General features: G+C 41.1%; 1 protein-coding gene across 5 annotated transcripts in view; it reads right to left on the reverse strand.

The window, feature by feature from the left end:
• Positions 1 to 561: 561 nt before the first annotated feature.
• Positions 562 to 25383, reverse strand: part of RNF144B (ring finger protein 144B) — a 109379-nt gene continuing 84557 nt past the window's right edge. The window contains exons 9-10 of one of the 5 annotated variants that reach the window (XM_082639563.1): positions 3268 to 3373; positions 614 to 639 (exon numbers count right to left, since the gene is read on the reverse strand). In XM_082639563.1, coding sequence (XP_082495689.1) covers positions 629 to 639; positions 3268 to 3373 — 117 coding nt within the window. In that variant the 3' untranslated portion in view covers positions 614 to 628. Of the gene's footprint in view, positions 640 to 3085; positions 3374 to 22851; positions 22885 to 23140; positions 23168 to 25383 lie in introns of those variants that run through there. The other 4 variants (XM_082639565.1, XM_082639562.1, XM_082639566.1 and 1 more) reach the window with 4 other exon arrangements.

Consider the following 25383-nt stretch of genomic DNA (forward strand, 5'->3'; position numbering starts at 1 on the left):
ACCACCGGCCAGCAGGGTGTACATCTTCCTCATCCAGATGCCACTGGGGTGAAATCATACCATCAATGAGAGAAAGAACGCGTATTCACTGGTACCTACTATGTGGCCAGTGTTTGCTAGGCTAGTGGTATGAAGATAACCAACTTAGTCCCTACCCTCAAAGGACTCAGAGTCAATTAAAGGGATCCCTTCTTTAGGGTTAATTATTGTTCTTTCTATGTAGCCCTCTTAATATGCAACGACCCATGGGTAAAATGAATAATATAACATGCTATGAATTTGTTCATCAGGTCTTTCCTCCCAATCCTAAAGTATCTGTGGGAGAAGACAACTTTTAAAGAAAACAATTCTCTCAAACCTCTGAAAATAAATACAATGACTCACAGACCCAGTTTAAGAAAAACTCAACTCTGTCACCTTAAAGACTCACTTTGCTGCAACCTGTGTCCTTTTATGACTGAGCCATTCATCTGCCATTCCTACCGTGAAGCACTAGATGGCACCAGAAAACTGCCGCATCACAGTAACTGCACAAGCATCCTTGGCTTTCGATGTCTCCTTTCTCATCGAGGGGTCTCAGCATTTTACATATGGTGCCTCAAATTTGCCCTTGTAGGTATCATTTTCATCAGAGAGGAGCTAAAGAAACAAAAATAAATTGATATTCTAACAGAAGAAGCACCTAACATTATCATCGTCAACACTGATTCAATTGCTAGAGGCCAGCAATTTGGCTTCAAGGCAACTTCATGATTTTCCCAACAACTCAGAGTTCTCATTTTCTCATATACTAATTAGATCCAGAATCTCATCTACCTCCCTGAGAGGAATGTGTGAGAACAAAATGCCATAATGGATTTGAAAGGCTTTTGTGAACTGTGACGGGTTATTAATTAATTGCCATTAGCACACATTTCTCCCTGAGATCAGAGCTGGTCTTGAGGCAACACAGGCTGTGAAGGGAAAAGCAGTTTCTCTGCAGAAGGCATGAGGTGCTTCTGCCTGGGTATGCAGTGTTTCCATTGAGCTTGGCCAACATACTCAACAGCATACAGTGAGGGAAGAGAAGCGTTATTCAGTATCTAGACACCAGGGATTTGTTCTCTCCACTCTCTGGTTAAGTATCACCCCAACTCACTCATTCCCTGTCCTCTCAGCAAACTCCACGTGAAGCTGAGTTCTAAGCAAAATGGTGAAGTAAGTGAAAAGAAGTCTCTAAAGTTTTCCTCTTCATCCATAGCCTGATTTAACTTATCCTTCACAGTTAATCCTGTACCATCACTTTTACCCAGGCTGTCCCTGTCAGGTTGGGAAATGAAGAGAAAAAGGTATATATAGATTAACATGTTACCCCTAGAAACATCTATATTTTAAATGAGAATGGTAACCAAAAAGACAGTGTTTCATCCAAAGGAATAAATCTCTAATGGTTGAATGTGAGGCACTGTGGAGAGATTTTGTCATCTCTTTGCACCAAAAAAAGTCATCTCTCATAGCTTTTACCAGAAGGCCCAGCCAGCTTTTTCTCCTTCTGCTCCCCCACCCCAACTTTTTCTCTCTGGTCTATGCAACTGACCACACTCTGAAATGCACCTACTGAGCTTTCCTTTCTTCTATGCCCCTCAGCAACCACGCTTTTAAGTTTACAGGATCTTTCTTTCTGACCCTAAACTCAATGATGACGTTCTCCTCCCTCCCTATACATACATGCTTAACAAAAATCAAGCTAGCCACCATGTAAGTACCAGAATTATAGCTCTTTACACTAATTTATAATTGACAAAGTGTTCCCATCCAACAGGTAACGGGAGGAAAATGAGATGCAGTAAATTACCTGAGGTCACAGGACTAACTGGCAGCAGGATTCAGACCCAAATACAGACCCCTGGCTCCCAGCAACCCAAGGACCGTTCTGAAAACTACAGAAGAAGAACCTGAAGACCAGAATGACAGTGCCATGGAAATGCCCTAAGGCCCCACACCTACACCTCCAGGCCCACAGGCTTCCCATGGGGACCAAAGGCAAATCCTACCTACAGCCAGCACTGGTACCCTCACTTTCACTGGGGTTGGGGGAAGGAGATGGAAGACCGAAGTACTGTACTGTCTCAGGCCCCGAGATAGCCCCTGACTTAAGGGGACCTTAAATACTTAAGACAAATCCCACCCTGAGCAGAACAGGACCCAGAGTACCATTTCCACATCCAGATTCAACCTTGAAAAACCATGAGATAGGGGAAGAAAGAGGAGCTCTAGAAAGCAAAAAACTGGGGCAGTAAAACCATGTTCTTGTTTCCAGATTTCTTAATCCTCCCTGAGGACAGCTCACATAAAAGCGCATTCTAGGCTGTTGTGAAAGAAGGGGAACCACCACATAATTTTTGGGTTTTCACTGAAATCCCTTACTATGATTTAACCACACACCCACCAACATCCTTTCCTCCCATTAGACCATCCCTACTAGGGCTTCTTCTTTGGCCCACAACAGAGCTGCCTTGCCCGTCCTGGGCCAGCCCCTCCTGACACCACACATTAAAGCCTTTGTAAGAGCTGGCACTCCTTCCCGGCTGGGGAGAGCCCAAGACCTGGGAAGAGATTCTCTGCCCTAAACCAGGAAGGAAGCACCTTTCAGCCCTGAGTGCTTCACCATGGAGGAGGAGGTGGTAAAGGGGAATAGGAGAATTGAAAAGAGTTATTGAGAAGGGCCACCCGTTTCTGAGAGTGCAGACCTGTCAGTGGCCCCTCTTAAAACTCTTTTCCACATCCATGTGCTTTCATCTGAGAGCTGGGCAAGTGGCCCCAGCTCTCTAGGGCACCCCAGTACCCACACTACCCTCCCCAGTTATACGGCATATACCTGGAGATTACTTCCACACAAGGCACAAAAAGAAGCAGGCCCGAAGCTTATTCAGTTAAGATCATATCCAGAAGCCTTGTCAGCACAAAGGTGAGGTTGTGGTCGCTGCTGCCCTGGGACAACAGTGCTTTAGCGGTTTCTTTCTGCACGGCCTACCGCTGCGTTGGCAGAGCCTTGCTTCCAAAGGCCCGTATAGACACCGGATAGATATATATGTACCCGTGTACACCGGTATACATATATTTATATACATTTCTGTGTATATATGCACATATATACATATAGCGTCGGCTCTTGGTATCTTCTGGGGACTGGCTCCAGGACACACACGAATACGAACTCGTCGACGCACAAGTCCCTTACATAAAATGACTGTGGACGCACAAGTCCCCTCCATAAAATGACCGTACCGTCTCCCGGTTCCGCCCCCGCGGGTTCCGCCCGCTTAACAGTTCCGCCTCCCACTGATCCGAAATTGACGCGTGATCCTTCAAAGATGTGTGTGGCTAAATGGGACTACAAAGGAAAAGAAAAATAACAATACACTATACTGCTGTAAAATTTTCTACCTTTATCAAAAACTTTTACACCTATTACGGTATTGTTTCATTCCTAACTCATGAGGTAGATTGGATAGATGTTATTAGGAGCCGTATTTCACAGACAAGGAGATTAAACTTCAAATACAGTATGTTGGTTTGAGTCATAACTAGAATCCAGGTTGAATGACATCCATGTCATCCTGCACCAAACAGATATTGCTTAGTAACTGTACAATTAAATATGGTGCAGTTTGAGATATAAAATTCCATGTTTTATTGATATAAACCCATTTTAAGAATTATTGTTGCTGATAATACCCCCTGCAGATCACTTTTTATCTCTGTAATTAAAATTGGAGTAGAAGTGAGCAAAACTTATTTGGATACTACCTATCCTAAAAGAGCCATTTGATCTAGTACTCCCAACCCTACCTGCATATTAGGAATCAACTAAGGATCTTTTTTAAAATATCAGTGCCTGGGCTTCACATCCCTGAGCATTTGAAGTAGACTATCTGGGGATGGACAGAGCAAAGCAATTTTTTTTTTTTGTGGTACGCGGGCCTCTCACTGTTGTGGCCTCTCCCGTTGTGGAGCACAGGCTCCGGACGCGCAGGCTCAGCGGCCATGGCTAACGGGCCCACCCACTCCGCGGCATGTGGGATCTTCACGGATCGGGGCACGAACCCACATCCCCTGCAACGGCAGGCGGACTCTCAACCACTGCGCCACCAGGGAAGCCCGCAAAGCAATTTTTTAAAGCTCCTTGTTGGATGTTAATATGCAACCACAAACTTAGTTGGCACGGGAGTACACAATGTCAACCAATGCCAAATCATTTTGTACATTTTGTGCATGTACATGTCCCAGGTTTATAATCCAAATGTCCCCAAGTTTACCGGCTATTCAGGGGTCACCCTTTTCATCAATACTCAAGTAAAATGACTCGAGCTACCATCTAACATATGCTGAGAAATCCAATCACCTCCCTGATATTTTTAAGGAGTCTAGGAACCATGTTCTCTTGGTTCATATCACTCCAAATTCCTGCTGTTGCTGGTTTCTCAGTCCTACTTACCATCTTGCTTTCTGCAAATGCTGACCTTTTTCCTCATTCTATCCCCTCACCTTTGGCCACCACCTTCCTACCTCCTTTCAACACCCAAAGCAACAGTATCGCTACTACTTCATGGAACAAGCCTTTACTAAAAGCTTAGGTTTAATAGAAGAACACTACCAATCCTAAAGAAAAACTTATCACCGGGTATTAGGCATTACTGTTCTTGAAGCTTCTCCATCCTGTCACAGGGGATTCCTGCTGGCTGGTTTTTTTCCCTTAGCCAACAACAATTTATCATGTTACCATATTCAACCAGATTTTTCTACCATCCTTTGTCTTCTTTCAGTCCCAGGGGTCCTCACCATTTTTCTACCAAGCTACCACCCAAGCAAGCTCACATTCACTTAATTTTTTTTTTTTAACTGAAATGATCCATACAGTATTTTCCTAAACAAAAAATTCATTACCTTTAACACCTGGCAGAAGCTTTGAAGTTACTGTTTTTCTTTGATTTGTCACAGACTGACTTTGTAGACTGTGATCCCTTCCCTCACCACTTTCTTATGTATATATTTATATATGTAATTTATATAGGGGTGTGTGTGTATATATATATGCATATATATACACACACATATATATGGGTATATATATGCATATATATGTATGTATGTGTGTATATACGTATATGTGTGTATATGTATATGCATATATATATACACGTATATATGGGTATATATATGCGTATATATGTGTATATATGTATATGTGTGTGTGTGTGTATATATATATATGTGGCAGGCAATCATTGGCTGTCATGTGGAAGACTGGTTAGAACCTTAGGAAACAAGGGACATGACAGGCAAGTTTTGGAGAGTCCATAGGAAGAGACAACTCTAAAACATGTGGAGACATCTTGAGAGAATTAGGCAATTTCAAGGAGCAGCCAGAAAAGGCTAATTGGTGGGCCAAATGTGAAGTGCTTGAGCACTGAACCATCAGAGAATGTCCCAAGGCCAATTTCACTTAAGGCAACCTAAGATCTTTCTTCAAGCAATCAAAAATATTTACCAGGAGGGGATCTACGCTCCCAGGGAAGCTGTGCAGTGCCAGACACTGAGCTGGGTAGTTTTATCACAAGCCTTCAAGAAAGGGTATGATGGAATTCTTTGGCCAAGATGCCTTCCAGACATCCCATCTATCTCCAAATTACAAAATCTTCCTAATCGGTTTTTGGTAACGAAGGAAGGCAGCCTCCTACTCATGACCTTCAGGGTATTAACTAGCAAACCTGGCAATTCTGGACTGTATGTAGTAGTATCTATTGCACTGCTTGGCAGAGTACATAACCAAATCAGGACGATTTCAGAAACAGGGTATCTTGCCATGAGGGATGACCTAGAATTGGGGAACCACAAGAGAACTAAAAAAGTCATCTAATTCACCTCTTCATGACATAAAGGAACTGGGGTCTTTTGGATGCTCTTGGATTCTTAGTTGCAGAGTTGAGGCAACTTGACTCCTGGTTTCCTGTTGTGGGATGTTTTGTGAACATAAAAGCTGTCATAAAGTGTACCTTTAATTAATCTTTATTCTCTGTAATAATAGAAGAAGCCTTAAGATGTGAAATGAACTATATTTCAATAACAAAATCATGATGGAAAAGAAGCATGTTTCCTGACACAAGTGCCGTTTCCTTTCTGGCTACACTGCCATCTTCTCTCTTTCTCCCTGATACCACATCCATCTACCCACCCCCACCCTACCCAATATATATCGCAATGCCTGAAAACAGAGCCTCTCTTCTGACAACTGCCCATGAAAACCACCTAGAAAAAGGCAATGATTCAGTCTGACCCCAGGATGAATTAATAACAAAACACAGAGCCCTGAACAAAACATGGCCTTAGTTTTGTTGACTTAAGAGATTTTATCCCAGCATATTTTCTAAACTTTATTACCTCTAGATGTGCTTCTTGCTCTGCTAAAAATGTGAAAAAAGGTAAATCAGTGCCAACTTTACCTATTAAACCATAAACATAAAAGTTCCAGCATTTTGATAAAATACTAGGCAATCCTCCAAGGAAGTTTATCTCAAACACACACACACACACACACACACACACACACACACACACACACACACACGCGCACACACAAAAGTATAAACTTTCCAAGCTGGGCACAGTGAAAAATGACAGTGAATTGAGTGGGAGCCAGGAGGCCTAGATATAGTGTCAGGTCTTTCGCTGACTGACTTAAGACACCATCCCAGTGGGCCTTGCTTTCCTTATCTGAGATCAAGAACCAGACTAAGAATCCCTAAAGTGGATTCTTAGAATCCACTTGTGGAATCCATCCACAAGTTTCTTTGACTCCATATAATCATACAGATATCCTCTGTGATATCCTGAGTGATGTGACTTAGGTTGGGTCATCACAAAGGATGGACATGCCTCCCTGGGTTACCCTGGCAAAGCATATTAAGAAACTGAATGTTGATAAGAAAAATTAATGTTGAAAATTAGGGTCACCCTACTTGCCCAGGAGCCTGCTTTACTTAGAAGGAAAACCTCAGAACCTCAGTGGCCATGGGTCATTACTGAGGCTGTGGGATTCTTTCCTCACAACTCAAGTGTTGCCTTGCCCAGCACATCAGGGGCCTCTTCTAATACTGGCTCAGAGGGCACTAACCCCCTACATTCTGTTTTCCTTAAAATTTTCCTTATAAACATTTAACTACATCCCACCCCTGCTTATCTTAAATGAATGTACCAGGCATGGCTCTTCTTGGTCCATAGCCAGAAAAATAAGGAGACAAACAGTTCATGGCTACTTTATGTCTTTCTGAGCAAGGAAGAAGCAGCAGAAGAGAAGACTCAAATACGAAGACGGCATTGGAAATAATGGAAGAACCAAAGGGGGAAAAAAGTACTCATAACTTTTGGCTATTACTAAGTCAGGAATAGGTAGTCAATCGGGAAGGAACCAAGCAGTGGCCTCTCTACTATTTATATGTCAGATTAATTATGGAAGCTGATGGGTAAGTTGTATGATTTGCCTAACAGAGTATACACTTCTCAAGTGCATGCATTCAAGAGGCCCTAATACTCAACACATAATTTGGTGCATGGCACTCTGGCAGCCTTCCAACATGCCTCAACTTCAGATACATCAAAAATGTTGAAACTGGGCTTCCCTGGTGGCACAGTGGTTGGGAGTCCGCCTACCGATGCAGGGGACACGGGATCGTGCCCCGGTCCGGGAGGATCCCACGTGCCGTGGAGCGGCTGGGCCCGTGGGCCATGGCTGCTGAGCCTGCGCATCCGGAGCCTGTGCTCCGCAGCAGGAGAGGCCACAACGGTGAGAGGCCTGTGTAACGCAAAAAAAAAAAAAAAAAAAAAAAAATGTTGAAATCAGTGAGGCCTTAAAGAAGTGACCACATCACTGATAGTAGAATATTTAGGATGCATTCTTGCTATAACAAAGCTCAAAGTTGGCAGAGGAGGCGGAAGTTCTGTTGTGCTTTTCCCTTTCTCCCTTTCATCCCAGAGCTTGAGCATACAGAGTGTTGTGGACGGAATGTTTGTGTCCCCCACCCCGCAAATGTATATGTTGAAGCCATAACTCCCAATGTGATGTTATTTGGAGGTGGGGTAGTCGGGACATACTTAGGTTTAGATGAGGGCACTGAGGATGGGGCTCCCATGATGGGATTAATGTCCTTATAAGAAAGGGAAAAGAGATTAGCACTCTCTCAACGAGGTCATGTGAGTGACGGCAGCCTACAAGCCAAGAGAAGAGGCCTCGGAATGAAACTTACTTGGCCAGGACCTTGATCTTGGACTTGCCAGCCTCCAGAACTATGAGAAATACATTTCTCTGGTTTGAACCCCCCAGTCTGTGGTAGTTTTTTATGGGAGCCCAAGCTGACACATACACCAAGACCCAGAAGTCACAGTCCTTCAATTAAATTCGTTACCAAGGCTTTGGTGAATGACATAGTGCATGGGATGTCTTGAAGCCCGAGTTTAATCAACACCACAAATCAGGTCAAATAAATCCCAAGGGTTGCAGGTTACTGAGTAGAGTTTTCCAGATAAACAGACCTCTGCTGCCTCCTTATTCCTCTGTCTAATGTCCACCGTGGAGTTTCCTTCACAGACCATGAGGCAGATCTGGATTCCTCTGACGAATCTGACCATGAGGCTTTGCTGTAGCATGCCATTCAGCACTGAGTTACACACCATCATGGACTCTTCATGTTTTTGTTTTGTGCCTTAAATGTCTCTTCTCCCTGAAGATCAATTATAAGCACCTAAAGTGCGGAGAACACATCTCATTTGGTTTCAGCCTCCACAAAGTCCAGCACGATACTTAGTATGTAATAGGGAATCAGTATGTCTTGGATTTATTGGTCAAACAAAGAGTAACAATTTTTGTGGTCAGGCAAAGAGCAATAATTTGCTACAGGCCTCACCTGTGTCAAGAAAAGCCCTGCTGGGGCTTCCTGGTGGTGCAGTGGTTAAGAATCTGCCTGCCAATGCAGGTCCGAGCCCTGGTCCAGGAAGATCCCACATGCCGCAGAACAACTAAGCCTGTATGCCACAACTACTGAGCCTGCACTCTAGAGCCAGCGAGCCACAACTACTGAGCCCACGTGCCACAACTACTGAAGCCCACATGCCTGGAGCCCATGCTCCTCAACAAGAGAAGCCAAAGCAATGAGAAGCCCACGCACCACAACGAAGAGTAGTGCCCGCTCACCACAAGTAGAGAAAGCCCACGTGCGGCAACAAAGACCAAACGCAGCCAGAAATCAAATAAATAAATAAATAAATAAATGTATAACAACAAGAAAAGAAAAGACCTGCCATTTTTACAGACAAGATAAAGAGCTTTGCTCTTACTCAGCATCGCACCTAATAGCAATAGTTGCTCATATTTGCCTGGCACTTCATAGCATACAAAGTGCCTTCAAAAAGATTGATTCCGGGGCTTCCCTGGTGGCGCAGTGGTTGAGAGTCCGCCTGCCGATGCAAGGGACGCGGGTTCGTGCCCCGGTCCGGGAGGATCCCACATGCCGCGGAACGGCTGGGCCCGTGAGCCATGGCCGCTGAGCCTGCGCGTCTGGAGCCTGTGCTCCGCAACGGGAGAGGCCACAACAGTGAGAGGCCTGCGTACCGCCAAAAAAAAAAAAAAAAAAAAAAGATTGATTCCTACAGGTTTCTTCCCACAAACCTGGCAAACATGATTCTCATATCAGAGCCTCTCCTGTCAGGGTGAATGCAATTGTAGAATCCACCTCATTAAATACCACCTATCTCTCTCCAATCCTCTCAACCAAATCTAGCAATATTTCCATGATTACAGTAAAAGTGTGAGGCTTTAAAAGTTCTATTTACCCACAGGTAGGAGTCATGAGAGAAAATGTCTATACCTGACCTGGACAAGGAAAATAATTTAAAAAGCAGACATAATCAGCTTCCTCACATTCAAAACTCCCTCTTGATTGAGGGTTGACTGGAGCCCTTTGTCCCTAGGAAGGTAGAAGAAGCAGAATCTACCCTGCTGTGTAACCCTACACATGAGTGAAAGGTTCTTGGAGATAGGCAAATGGTTTACCTATTTCTTTTATGAACAATAGAACCAGACAGCCTTTAGAGGAAAAATAAATCATAAAAGGGTAACATTGTATTTTTAGCCAGAGGGGTGTATGCAAAAGAGGAAAGACTTGCCAAAATTCCTTTGTCCAATGTTACAAACAAATCTCCAATTTGTTACCCCCAATGAGTGCTTTCACTAAGCAGCCCACCCCCAAATTGGACATTCAGGATCAGCATTTTTTTTTAACTAAACGAATAGAACAGATTACTTCAACAGAAAACAGAGCACCTCACAGTCAGAATGTAAGAGTTGCTTCATAAAACTTTTGAAATTTTATATGTAAAACTACACTGGATCTTCTTGTCAAATATATTTCTTACTACAGTGCTGAACAAAAAGTGTTTGAAAGTTTTGCCCTAGCTATAGCAAGGTTGCTGGTGGAGTAGTACTGTTTGCGCTCTCTTTTTTCCTGGTATTAGCCCAATAAAAGAACAGTATTGTTTGTTTTCTGATAGAGTAGCACTTGCCCTGGGAGCAGCCCGGGCAGGGTGGCGTAAGCCCTGGATTCTGGCCTATGAATCATGGCTGCATCATTGCCCAGTAGATAGGCCTTAGGCAAGTTACTTCACCTTTCAGAGTCTTTCTTCATCATTCTATAGGGATACCTGCTATTTCCTTCAAGAGTCTCAAAAAGTAATGAATATATTGCCTACCAGGTACCTAGCAAAGTGCCTACAAAGTACCTAGCAAAGTATCTACAAAGATATTCAATAAATGTGACTTCCTGCCCTGTCCACACTTCCCACCCCGCACCACCCCTTCTGTAGTGCTGTAGGGACTCTGGCCTCTGCATTTTCCCACTTTTATTAGGTGGGGCTCTGTTGACCCTGAAAAGTGCTACCAAACAATCCAACCGAGTCACCTCCAGAAGCAGTCACTGACTCAAAATGAGGCGAACGCATAATTCACTCAAAGTATTCGGAAACACATGTCTCAAAGAATATGTGAAACAAGACCTCCAGAAGGACTGTTATTTGTCTTGGCTTGCACAGAGTAAAGGCCTAAGAGAAATGTTCTGTTAGATGAATGGTTTCAGTGCCTTCTGGGGCTCTGAAAAACATCAGTTTCATATTCTAAGCAATAAAAACGACTTCTGTTATCTCCTCCAACTGACTCCACATTCCTTGTAATCGGGTGGTTTCCACAGCACCCAGGAAGGACTCTCAATAAATATTAACTAGGGAAGAACAGACCAGGAAAAACTCAACTCTTCTCCTTTTCTGGCTTAGCCATTTAACTCTGAAAGGTCAGAGGCCTCATCTGTTCCTATGGAAACCCCCCAGCGAGAATCCAACCCGATTTAGCCTGTTTCCAACACTCAGGGAGGTGTTAACTTTTCCTAACTATGAAAGATTAACTGTCCCAAATTCCAATACCTTGAGGGAAGCAAGTTAATCATAGGTGGCCTCCTGCTGTGTCACCCATCCCAACAGAGTTTTCCCAGCTGTATTTCCTCTCAGAACCTTCTAGCACCTCCTCAGCAAGAATACTGCCTGTTCTCACCATCACTGTCTTTCCCTGGCTCTCTCTCCCCACGTCAGTTCTTTCCTGAAACCTTCCCCAGGTCTCTTGTCAGAATACTTCTACTTGTCTTTGCATTGCTTGCTAGTTTGTTTATACCTTCCCCAGATCCCTTACTACATTGGGATGTGTGTTACAATGACTTGAAAAGATGCCATCCTCCCCCATAGACAGGGAGCGCCTTCAGAACGTGGACTGTGTCTCAACTGTTATCACCCCTCCCCTGAGCTCCATTCGTAACACAGTGCCTGACCCGTCACACACATTCATCGCAGGTTGTTGAACTGGCTTGACCAGAGTTCTCTGTACCGCTTCAGTTGCTCATTTGTGCCTAAAACCAAGTCCTGGGGACTTCTTTCTTCTCCATAACATCAGGAGAGAACATTTTAAGACAGGAAAGAAACAGAAGGGCCAGAGAAGAAAGGAAGCTAGAGACAAAACCAAAAAAACTTCCTTCTGTAACATTCATAGCTGTACTTCACGGCTCTGTCTGCCACATCTGCCCATCTGCCCATTCACCACCTCCTCGGCTATGCTTGAGAGACTGGCTTTACCCGAAAATAAGCTCACTCACACTGGAGCTTTCAAAGGCTTCCTGGATTGCTAATGAGAATGACACTACATTTCAATTTAGGGTCCTTTTTACCATAATCTCAAAGCATTTTCCAGCTAAAGAACCAAACTTGACTAAATCACACGTTTAATTTGCCTCCCAGCCACATTCCTAACATTCAGGTCTTTGGAGGCAGGCTAAGCTGAGACCCTGAAGAAGGAGAGGGTGTCCTGCAAGATCGTGACTGCCCACTCGGCTCTCTCGTGCATCTACCCTTCCTCTGGTCACTCACAGGCTGGCCTTGCAGCTGCTACTGTCACCAGTGTAATGCATGATGTGGCCTGGGAAGCAATGCTTTTTGCAGCGGCTGGAACAATGTTTCTGACATATGTTCCCATGGCCAGAACAATGACAAGCCCCCTTTCAACTCGCTTTCTTCCCTTGCAGGTTTGGAGAATGCTCTTTGTGAGGCCTGGCTGAGTCACAGATGGACACAGGGCTCAGGACTGCCCCCTCCCGTCCCTCCCCACCAGGATGCCTAAGGCATTTGCATATGGTGAATCCTCCTGCCAGGCTCTTTACAAAAGCAAAAGAAAGGCATTGTTTTCCTTTCAGGGCCAGGTGGCTTTGACGATTAGTTTGTTCCATTAACAAGAGCAGCTTGAGGAGATTAGACAGAAAGGTCAGTTTCCCTCCACAATGATTTCACCCAGTGCTTATTTGAAGAGGCTCAGTAGCCCAGGGGTTCTGTGGCTACATCTGATTTCAATCTGGCCAGCACTCTGCACTTCTCAAAGGAGGTAGGAACCGAGACTTTAAACTAGTTATAGACCTTTGCAGAGATCCCACCCCGGCTTGCGCAACTAGGATAATATCTGGGGATTGTCACCTCTATCAGGGTTAATATATCTGGAAAAATACACAATACAGCCCAGACCCCCACATACACGCCCTCAAAAACCAAGGCACAGGGATATGTTTATTCATATCCATCACGGTTTATGGCACCACCTTGGGCCCAGCTACTGAAATAGAAGCCCAGAAGTCATTCTGGCTGCTTCACTTTTCCCCATATCTAGTGGGTTAACTCTATCTAAATGGCTCCCTTCCTCTTCCTCTCTTCTCCATCCTGTTGTTGCTAAGCTCTGTGCAGCTGGTTGTATTAAGTTCGTTGCTTTTCTTCCTGCCTCTCCCTGAACCTCCTTCCACAAAGCTGTCAGAATAATTTTTCTAATGTTCAAGTCCAATTCCATCACTCCCTTGCTCAAAATTCTTCAGCAATGCCCCTTTGTCTTGGAGGTAAAAGCTGACTGCTTCAGGGGGCTTCAGGATTTGGTTCTTCCCTACTTGTTCATCCACCCTTATATCCCAACTTCTCCCTAGATTCCAGTGACTCTAAATGGCTTTGGGCTCAGCATCCCTGCTAGGCTCTTACATACCTCCAAAGGTGCTCTTTTCCCTGGAACGCATCTACTCTCTGTTTTTTTCCCAGTGCTCAAGACCGCCAAATATTCCTTTAACTTACCTAATTTCATTCTTCTCCCCATGACCAAACCAGGACACATGTTAGTCCATTCTTATCTATGTTGTTTCCTTAATCGGTCAAGGTTCGCAGAAGTTTGAGACGTTCGTTTTGCCCACTCCACCATCCGCAAACAAGAAAACCTTAAGGGATATCCCACAAGGTGGAATCTAAGAGTGAAGATGCCCAGATGGCAAGCAGAACAGAGGCAAAGAGGAACTGGGTCCTGGGTAACTGAGTGACTGAGTAAAGCCTGTCTGGAGCCTACTTCATATCTGGACTTTTCAAGTTCATCAGCCAGTAAATTCCCTGTATTGTTTAAGTCTGTTTGAAGGCTGTTCCATCTATGACAATGCAGAGAACCTTATCTGATACAGCAGAAATGAAGAGTATTATCTTTGAAAGAAGCAGCTTTCCATAGAATAAATGATAAAATAATACGAAACCAAGGGAGTTCAGCAAATGCAGCATTGAATAGAGTCAAGAAGCTTGAATTCTGGACTTCCCTAGTGGTTCAGTTAAGACTCCACGCTCCCAATGCAGGGGGCAGGGGTTTGATCCCTGGTCTGGGAACTAAGATCCAGCATGCCACATGGTGCGGCCAAAAAAAAAAAAAAAAAAAGCTTGAATTCTAAATAAAAATTTGCCCACAACCTCTAGGGACCCTAATTTCTTATGCTTTATTCTTCTATCTATAAATTGAGTATTCCTACCAACTCCTTCCTTATTTTATAACACAGTTGATAGCAATGAAGCTTTGGAAGATGTTTTAGTCTGTTCTGGCTGCTACAACAAAGTACCATAGATTGGGTGACTTATAAGCAACAGAAATTTATTTCTCAACGTTCCTCAGGCTGGAGGTTCTAGATCAGGGTGCCAACATGGTAGGGTTCTGGTGAAAGCTCTCTTCCATGTTGCAGACTGTCAACTTCTAGCTGTGACTTCACATGGTACGGAGGGCATCAGGCTAACTCTCTGAGGTCCCTTGTATAAGGGCACTAATCCCATTCATGAGGGCTCACTTTCCAAAGGCCCCACCTCCAGATACCTTCACCTTGGGCATTAGGTTTCCAATATATGAATTTCAATACATGAATTCAGACCATAGTGAAAGAGTTCTTCTGTTCCTTTGTATATGCATTTAGTCATTAAAAAAAAAAAGACAAAAAAACCTTTTAGTGAGTACTTACTATTTGCTTGGTGGTAGGTATTATATACGTAGAAAAACCTGAGACATCCTCTAGGCTAGGATTTGGCAAACTCCAGCTCATAGGTTAAATCTGGCCCCGCCTGCTGTTTTTGTAAATAAAGTTTTATTGGAACACAGCTGCACCTATGTATTTACATAATGTCTGTGGTTACTTTCACACTGCAACAGCAGAGCTGAGAAGTTGCCACAGAGAATATAGACCTACAAAGCCTAAAATATTTACTATCTGGCTCTTGACAGAAAAAGTTTGCCAACCTCTGCTCCAGGCTATTCACCACTGCTAAAACTTCTGGTTACAATAAACCTCCCTTTTCTGAAGAGCCATAGTGAAGTACACTCCACCAACTTTTGTCCCAAATATCCCAAGTATCAAATTACACTCCTCCCCAAAAAAAGCATGGGGGAGAAAAAAAAATGTTTTTAAACATACATTCAATTGAATGCATTTTGAGTTTCCAGAATTAATTGGTACCACAAATGAGATGCAGACCCCGTGAATCATCATTAGGATCCTCCTTGAGAGATGGGCAAAAACCACCCCAGCTGGTGTCAATGAAAAACCAAGTGTAGACAATATGACTCATTAACAAAGAAGAGAGGTTTGTTTGTTTCTCCTCCATCCTTTCCCTGATGTAGTTTACTTCTCAGAACAATGATTTGATTTCAAGAAACTAACCCAAGACTAGAAAAGAAAAGTAAACCCCAGTCCATTTCTGAGTATGAATGCAAAAGCTGAAATCTAGAAATTAGGCCCCTGGTTTAATTTTTTCTATATTGGTCTATGGTGACCCACAGGTAAGCTTCTAGCCTAAATATCCCCCTTTTCATTATGCAATAGAGGCTTTTCCCAAGCTCTTTTCAGATGCTAGAGGGATTAACCCCATAATCACTAACATTGTTATACAGTGGAATAGAAATAGCACAGACTATTGAATCCAGCAGATTCAATAGTGTGAATTTGTTTTGGCACTTATAATGTATGCAATATAGAAGGAATATATTCTTCTATTCCTCTTCTCTGAACTGTGATTGCCTCAACAGTATGCAGACACTAACTCATAGAACTGTTAGAGAACATGTGTGTGGTCACACGTGACAGTATCTAACACAGTTGTAGGCACAGAGCTGTTTTCCAATAAATGTGGCTTTCTTTCCTCTTCCTTTCAACCTTCTATACCTCAGAAAATAAAAAGCATACCAACAGGATCACAACCTCCTACTAATTTGAGTCTTTCCTGTGTTAAAGGAAAAACAGAAGTTAAAAGTTGAGAGATATAAAGAGATTTAATTGTGTTCTGGGATTTTCTCCCCATAACCCCACCATTACCTCTTCTCCCAACCCCAAGATTAAACATGAGGATAGATTTCTATTTCTAAATGAACAGATGCTGCAGGCATAAATCAGTAGTAACCACTAATGGAAACTTGGCCACCAGTACCCACTCCAAGGTTGACACATTTGGATCTAATTGGCAGTCTGCTTTAGAGCAGTCAAAGAATATAGTGTCATACACATCACAGATCAAAGTAGAGGCAAACTTGCTAGTGGCCACGGGGCTTTAATTGCCAAACTTAGGTAGGCAGATCTGTGGGTTTTGTTTAGGGACAGGTAAACGCTCACTAGCTTATTTAGAGAAAACCTCTAGAGACCCTGATTTAGCTAGTTTGGACCCAAAACATGAAGGTACAAGAAAAAGCATTCAGAGGAGCTGGCCACTTGGGTGGTCAGAAGGAGAGACCAGCTTATGTTCATCTTGCCACCACGTACATTGGAAATTACTTAATCTCTTCTGGGCTTCCATGTAATGAGTAACTTAGGCTTTTCAGTAAGAAATATGCCTCAGTCTCAAGCTCAGAAATGTCAACTATACCTAAAAACACTCAAATCCATTATTTGTAGGAGAAAACAAAATTTCTCCTTTTACTAAAAACCAACAAAAAGAATGCTTTTTTTCTAATTCCGGCATTATGCAGAAATACCTATCCACCAGAATTTAAATGATAAATGCTCCTATTGAATACTGTTAATCTTTTTAGTGTCATAGCCTCCTAAAAATTATGGAAACCTCTTTCCAGAAAAATATATATGCAACCAATTTTCTACACAATTTCAGTACTGACAGACTTCCTGAGGACATCCCAGGGACCGGGACCCTCTTGGGCTCTATACTTCCTAGATTAAAGATTACTGTATTAAATCTATTAAACAGAAGAACAAAACCATTTGCCAAATGATAGTTTACCACTATAGGTCTGTCATTACTTCTAATTTATGACAGTCATAGCCAATTTACCATTCCTACAAGGACCTCCAGCTCACCAAATTACTGCCTATCTAATATCATCCACTGTGAGAACCCCTAGGAATATCTGATCATTTAATTTATTCATCTAAATATGAACAGACTACTAAGAAACATCAAACATTTGAGAGAAGTCTGCAGCACAAAAGAAGTAAACTATGGCAAACTTTTTTAAAAGTACAGTTCTGACTAGTTCCTTAGATTAGAATAGATATTACACCTATAACAGGATGTTCTGCAAAAGGAGAATATGAACATAAAAAATAATTACTGGAGATTAAAAATATGATTGCTAAGATACACAATAAAATAGAACGGTTGAAAGGTACCAGTAGAGGAAGTCTCCCATAAAGGAGAACAAAAAGATGGGAAACATGAGAGGGAAGGTGAAACATGCAGGATTAAAACAGAGGATTTAATATATAATAGGAGTTTTATAAGAGAAAATGGAGGCAAAGAAATAATAGAAGGAAATTTCCTAGGGCTTAAGAAGAAATGTCTTTACATTGAAAAGATTTACCAACTAAGAAGGAGGAAGGAAAAGGACTCATAACTCTAAACATTACTGTGAAAGTTAAGAACAGTGAAAGATAAATCCCCTACAGACTAAGATATGGAATTAATATATTTAGAATTCTGAGGGAAAAGCATTTACAATCTAAAATTCAATACTCAGCCAAACTCTCTATTGTGAGGGAAGACTAAAAAATTTCAGACAAGGAAGGACTAAGAAAGTTTGCCTCCCACACATTTTAGTTGAAGACTGACTCCAGCAAAACAAGGGGATTAACCAAGAAAAAGAAGACAAGAGACCCAGGAAATAGTAGATCAGAACCAGGAATAAGAAAAGATGTCTCAGCATGACAGCTATGGAGCTGGCCTAAAAGTATAAGTTGAGGCAGGAAGAAGTGGTGATCTGGGAGGGAAGTCACTGAGGGAAAAGTGCACACCATAGAATAGACGGGATTTGAGAAGAGGAAGTACCTGAATATATGATAAAATTCACAAGTGCAATAAAAAAAACATACAAAATATACTCAGGGGAAAGCAGAAAGTTATATAACAAAGTCATGTACCAATAGAAAGGAAATTAACCAGTTAGAACAGTACCTTGATGGATTCTGTAACAAAGAACAGAATAAGTCTCAAGTAAAATACAGAATGATTAAGACTCTTAAAAGTGATAATGATCTAATGATAGATACATGTTTCTCTTTATCAATTAGAGAAAGAAAAGGCAATCAGAAACTACAGGATAAACAAAAACTAAACAAAACAGGTATGGAAAATGTAGCATTTTTAACAATTAGTGAAGTATAAGAAAGAACAATCCATTTGAGCATTCTCCTTTAAGTGGTTCTTTTATTAAGGAAATATAATCATACCACACAGCTTGACTCTATAAAGAAAACAAGTATTTATAAAAATGAAAATATTTACTAGGTTTCAATTTTTAGAATCAATCTCTTGAAAGTATAACATAAAAGACAAAATAAAAAATAAATATCTGTCTTGAAATGTATTGATAACAATAAAAATAACAGTAACAACAAATATTTAATGAGAATTTACTATGTATCAGATACTGAACTTAGAATCAGCCTCTATTCCTACTTTATAGGTAGAAAAAGTAAGGCATGGTGAGGTTGTATAACTTGCCCAAGGTCATGCAGATAGTAATGTGTGGGTCAAACCTCCAGGTAGTCTGGCTTTAGAGGCAGAGTTCTTGCCACTATACTATACTTTCTCCTTTGTTTTTACTAAAAACATTAAAAGTACAACTGATAGATTTTACAAATTTAAATCGGGAGAGGGTGAGGAGAAAAGGAGGAAGGAAGGATTAAGGATGTTAATAGCCTTTTTTACAAAGTAGTGAGTCAAGATACAGTCTAGTGGATGGAAAGGGAAATGGAGGTTTTAATTCTTAAGCTTGGAAAGGTAACCAAGAAAGGAATTAAAAGTAATGATGTAACAATATTGGGAGGAGGTAGGAAGGATAGGAGGGAGTTTGTATAAGTGAGCTAAATCCTCATAACTAGTAGCAAGAAATCAATTCATATTGTGGTTATATTAAAAGGAACTTCCCAAACAAGAATTTGTGATGTATACATACTATTTAGACTTACAGAGGTGCCACTAGATGAACACAAAACCAAACTGATTAAAGATTGCCTGGGGAGTGGACTAAAGATGGAGAGAAGAGGTCAGAGGCTCTGTTGTTATTACGCTATTATATTTTTAAATTTTATGTTAATATATGCTAACATGTATTAAAATATGAATTTTATTTTGACTTAAATAAAATAGTTTTAAAAACACATAAGCAAAAGCCACCAGAAATACAAGGGAATTGATAAAAATGAGAGCATGGGGGAGAGGGAAACGAATACCTTCCTCTCATGTAGATAAAGTAGACTAATAGCAAACAAAGATAAAGTGGAATTGTATAATAGTATTAATAAGCAAGATTTGATATTTATATATCAAACTTTATACCCTTAAGAAGAAGATGGTGACATAGGAGCCTCCTGAACCTCCTTCCTTTCACAGACACAGCAAATGTACAACTACACACAGAGCAATTCCCTCTGAAAGAAATCTAGAAATGAGCTGATCAACTCCTACACACCAGGCAAACAAGAAAACACCCACACAGAAGTGGGTACGAAAGGCTGAGATATATTCTCACCGTAAACCTCACCCCTGGCATAGTGACATACAATTGAGGAGGAATGCACAACTCTCAGCTTCTCTCTGAGGAATCAGAGTTTGGACCAAACACTTAGCACACCTCAACTTTTAGGACTAGGACTTCCACCTGAAGGATGACCCCCAAAAATACCCAGCTCTGAGAGCCAGTGAGGTTTGTGTCCACAAGACCCACAAGACTATAGCAAACAAAGAAATAGTTTTTTTGGCTTTTGTTTTTGGCCACACCATGCGGCATGTGGGATCTTAGTTTCCCAACCACGGACTGGGCCTGCACCCCTGCATTGGAAGCGCAGAGTCTTAACCACTGGACCACCAGGGAAGTCCCCAAAGAAATAGTTCTTAAGTGGCATTTATTAAAATATTTTGGATGCTATCAAAGTTGTATTGAAAGGAAAAATCATAGCTTTAAATGCTTTTATAGCTAAACAAGAAAGTACGAAAATAAGTGAAGCATTTAACCCAAAGAGTAAATAAAGGCAATTTAAAAATTAAGTAGAGACAATATAATATTTAAAATAAATTAATGAATTACAAAGCAAAATAAAATAAATCCAATAGCTCTTTGTTTGAAAAAACTAAGAAAACAGACAAATATCTGGCTATGAAGAAAAAGCAAACAAACAAAAACCCCCAAAAAACAAAAACAAACAAAAAGAAACAACTGAGAGGAAGCCAGATAAAAGCATCATTCTGAGAATCAGAGATTGTTTTTAATTATAAAAGATTTCTCTATATCACTCAATTCTTCACCCTCTCAATACAACAAAACTATTAACAATTGATTTACATATATCAATGTCTATGGAACAACTTAGGAAAACTGTCCAAACATTCCTCCAAGTTTTACTTTTCCTTTCTGAGCATCAGTTGATCAGCACGCAAGAACTATGGGGGGACTGCTGAGCCTGCACTCTAGACCCCGCGAGCCACAACTACTGAGCTCATGTGCCACAACTACTGAAGCCCACGCGCCTAGAGCCCGTGCTCCACAACAAGAGAAGCCACCGCAATGAGAAGCCCATGCACCGCAGTGAAGAGTAGACCCCACTAGCTGCAACTAGAGAAAGCCCGTGCGCAGCAACGAAGACCCAATGCAGCCAAAAATAAATAAATAAATTTATTAAAAAAAAAAAAAAAAGAACTGTGGGGAGCGGGGGTGGGTGGTGGAGGTTGAGCTCTCCTGCTATTCGTTATAGGGATGGCCATGTTGGTCTCTGATCATTATATGCAGCTGTTCCTTTTTTTCCTCGTGAAATAATGGGTATTGATTAACAAACCGCCAAACTGGCCAGATTTCAGTGTTCTTCCCCTCTCCTCCCTGGCATCTGTGTTCAGCTGTAGTAAGCAGAGCTCCAACAGTTACTGTGTCCCATGTACAGAGAGCAAAACATTTCCATGGGCAAAGGGCAAAAGAATATTCTAATGAGAATGGGTTAATCATCCTTTGTAAAATAGAATCACTGAGCTAAGGGATATTGCTCAAAGCTTTAGTCCTTCACATAGAATAAATACTAAAGTATATAACATAAGATTACATCAGTTTATCTTATTATCAGACAGAGTGGCAGCTAAGAAGGGAAAGACACACCTCACTGCACTTTCAAAGGGAATTCCTTTCCAAGTAAATGAAAACAACATGGTCAATTAACTTCCTCAAAGGACTTTCAGAACTCAGCTCCATTTCCGGTCTTTGTCAAGCTGGTTGTGTACTTTGTGTTCCCAGCTTTCCCTAAAAAAGGAGAAGGTAGTTTGGTTGAAATCATTTCTTAAACCCTAATGAATTCATTAATGTAAGAAACTCTCCTGTGCTCTCTACTTTCTTATGAATTACCTAAAGTTATTACCTAAAACCAAGTAGAAACATATCCCCCATACAATTGTTCTACGTTGGGTCTGGCTCTTTCATCATGCCCTATGAGTAATTTTATTTATTCTCCGTTTTGTTCCAAAAACGATTTAAGGGAAAATCCTATGAGTAAGCCTCACATTAATAAAGCCTTTTCTAAACTGGCTCTAGGTAAAAACTGATAGCAATTGTACGGAGGCTTTAAGATTCAATGTAGTAATAATGTTCAATTAAGAAAATGATAGTGCTTTTTAAAAGCACTTATTCTGTAGGTGATATAACCACCAAAATGCTACCGGTATGTATGTATGTATGTATATATATATATATATATAACAAACTGCCATATATGTGTGTGTATAAACATCTTTCTCCTTTGCTTTTTTTTCCTTTCTCTGGACCAGGTCTTCATTAAATGATACCTCTAGACTAGTGCAGGGTCCCCCTAACTAGTCATGCTACTTCCAGCTTTCCCCCTTGCAGTTCAACCAGCACAGTGCTGTCAGATTAACCTGCTGAAGTGTACCTTTGCACATATCACCCTTCAAGCTCAGAACTGTTACTCAGCTCCCCAATGTAATAAGAACCCACCAACTCCTGAGCCTGGCACCCAAGAGTCCCTTTTTCCTCGTCATTTTCTGGCTTTCCTCTGTTCTAAAAGTGCTTTGTTTCAGCTTAATTAGGCTAGTTATCAATCCTCAAGCCACCTTGCTCTCATCATGCCCCCTCTCCATAATGCCCTTGTCTCCTTCTTTGCAATCACAATCCTAACAACCTTTCAAAGCCCTGATTCAGTACTGTCTCTGTAAAGCTCTAACCAAAAAGTTTCAGCAATATCTATCCTCCTCCACATGCTCCTAACACATACCTCAGCCACTCACCTGTCATCTAGCAGGCATGACCTGATATGGTTATTCATCTTTCTATAGCCCAATGTGTTCTTTCTCCTCAACCAGACTAAGTCACTTTAGGCAACTAATCGCCATACATTTGTTTGTACAAAGATGGAACTGAATACATGCTTCATAATGAGAATGGTAACCTAATAGACTTGCCTTCTTCAGTGTGTTCAGCTACAGATGGGCCATGTCCTGGAGGAAACAAGGCAAAGGTGAAGCATCTTTAAGAAGTGAATTTTACTTAGGTAATTTACAATATTATCTTTAAAATGAAATCAAAATAATATGGAGCAGATTATAATTTTAGATGAATGTTAAAGACAAAATTAAAAAATAAAACAGGAGATGTCAAAAAGTTTCTAGTCTCAGCGGTTCACTTTGGGCAATGCTTTCAGGTCATTCTCCTCCTTCCAAGGGTGAGTTCGTGTTCTTATATCAGTTGAGGATGTTTATGTGGAAACATTCAAGAAATACCCTGTAGATTATGAATGAGCAGTAAGGAAAGAATACAATCATTTCCCTTTTTTTCCCCATTTTTATTTTAAGATGCAATCAACACACATTTTTGTTTTCATTAAAATGGGTAATAGAAATTAAACCTGAAGATTTGTTTAAGTCTTTATTTTACTTGCTTGGTTATGATATATTTGTGACATCAGATTTAAATATTAGAAATGAGTTTTAGTGTGACCATTTTTAAAATTAAATCTCAAATGTTTAAAAGTCAAAATTTTAAAGTATTTTTTGAATATTGATTGCTTTTGCTTTTTAGTTTACCGTTTTTGAAATCCAGAAGTAGTTTTGTGTTCTACTTTTGAAAATAAAATTAAGTCTGAATAAAAATTTCTTTGTTCCTAAGTAGATGTGCCCATCCATCCACCTATCTACTACTCACACACACACACACACTAGATATATAGATAAGTAAATATACTCTCATATATACTATCCTATAACACATCCATTAACACATGTACATATGTGCCATTAATTTAATTCAATTCACAGAACATGCCATATGTACAGGAAACAGAGATAAATTAATCAATACCAAGCAACTGAATGTTAAAAAGACTCCTCAGACTGATGCACTCAGAATAAATAGTCCATTGTGTGTTTAAAATAAGGATACTGAGGTTCTGATGTTTTTAATATAAGTACTAGAGGAAACACATCTCTGAAAATTCCCCAAACAACTTTTATTGTAAGTCTTTTCAGCCATCAAGAGCTGTAAACAAACCAAAGTTCAACCATTGTTCTTTGAATTTGCTTATTTTAAATAAACTTTTAGTGTATTTCACATGCTTCTGGAATTATCTATAATTTTGTGCCTGGAAGCTTCTTCCGGTAATTACCAGTTCCTTGTCTAATAAGGAGAATTTCCCTTTTGTGTACTATTCTCATGTATATGAGGCTCACAGTGGGTGCTAGTAATCTTTTCCGTCTTACACAAAAGGTTAGATTTGAAGTGGACTTAGAAAATAATCACTTCCAATTTTTAAGATGAGGAAACTGAGGCCAAGATAAATTGTAAATTGTCCAAAGCCAAAAGGAACTAGTAGAGGTCTCACACCTCCTTCTAGTCTTCCATTTCTAGTCAGAAAAATGGCCATTCTACAAAACGTCTAAAGTGTCTGGTCAGGGTCTGTATTCCTGCATTGGGGCAGGAAAATGGAAGAGGTGATGACCTTGACTTTCAGTGCAGGTCCTTCAACAACAGGCAGCAACTGGTTAACTGAAATCCAGTGCTTTATTGGTCTGACCTGGGCGGAAACACCATCCTGTACTTTAAGTCAACTCTTGAAAGGAGTTGTCCTTCTCCTTCCTGAATCCAACACAAGATTCAGTCCAATCCTGAATCTTCTGAAGGTTTGTTCAGAAAGATGAGATCAGGTTTTCTTCTAAGCCCATGTGGAAAAATCTGTCTCACATAAAGACCAAGCAGACCTCTCAAGGACGCCAGCCAGAAGCAGAGTTACTGTTAAAACCTTGGCCATGCTAGGCTTAACTGAAAATTCAGATCAACAGTTCCCTTGTAGGAAGCTAGATATTGCTTTTAACACTTCCCTGAGTTTGTGATTTCTTCTAGTTGATACTATCACGTCTGCAAACTGCTTGGCTTTAAGGGGCAGGGAAACAGAATGATAAAAGCTAAATTTCCTATTGAAAATGACAAACATATTCCCATTGGCCACTTTATAATTTAAAATTATGGAAGTCAGAAAGATGCAGCCAAAGATGTCAAAGAGATCTGAATTATAAGAAGGACTCGACGTGGCTTGAAGATGGAGGGCACCACACAGAAGGCATGAGAACAAACTGAATTCTGCCAACAACCAGTGAGCTTGGAAGAGAACCCCGAGCCCCAAATTAAAACATACTTGGGCCAACACCTTGATCTTCAGCCCACTGAGAGCCTGAGCTGAGAACCCAACTATATCATGCCAAACTTCCGATGTACAGAAACTGGGATTAATGAATGTGTTGCTTTAAGCCACTATTTTAAAAATTAAAATAATGCTAAGAGGCCCTAGGCTGGCTCGTGCAAGATGTGGGTTCAAATTCTAGCTTTGCCACCAACCCACTTTATGAACTTGTGCCACGTCACATAGCCCCGAGTCTCAGCTCCCATCTGTAAATTGGGGGAGGGGCATATTAATAGCTACTTCCCAGAATAGTATGAAGAGCCAA

The sequence above is a fragment of the Mesoplodon mirus genome (assembly GCF_964341445.2).
Source record: "Mesoplodon mirus genome assembly, chromosome: 12".
NCBI lineage: Eukaryota > Metazoa > Chordata > Mammalia > Artiodactyla > Ziphiidae > Mesoplodon > Mesoplodon mirus.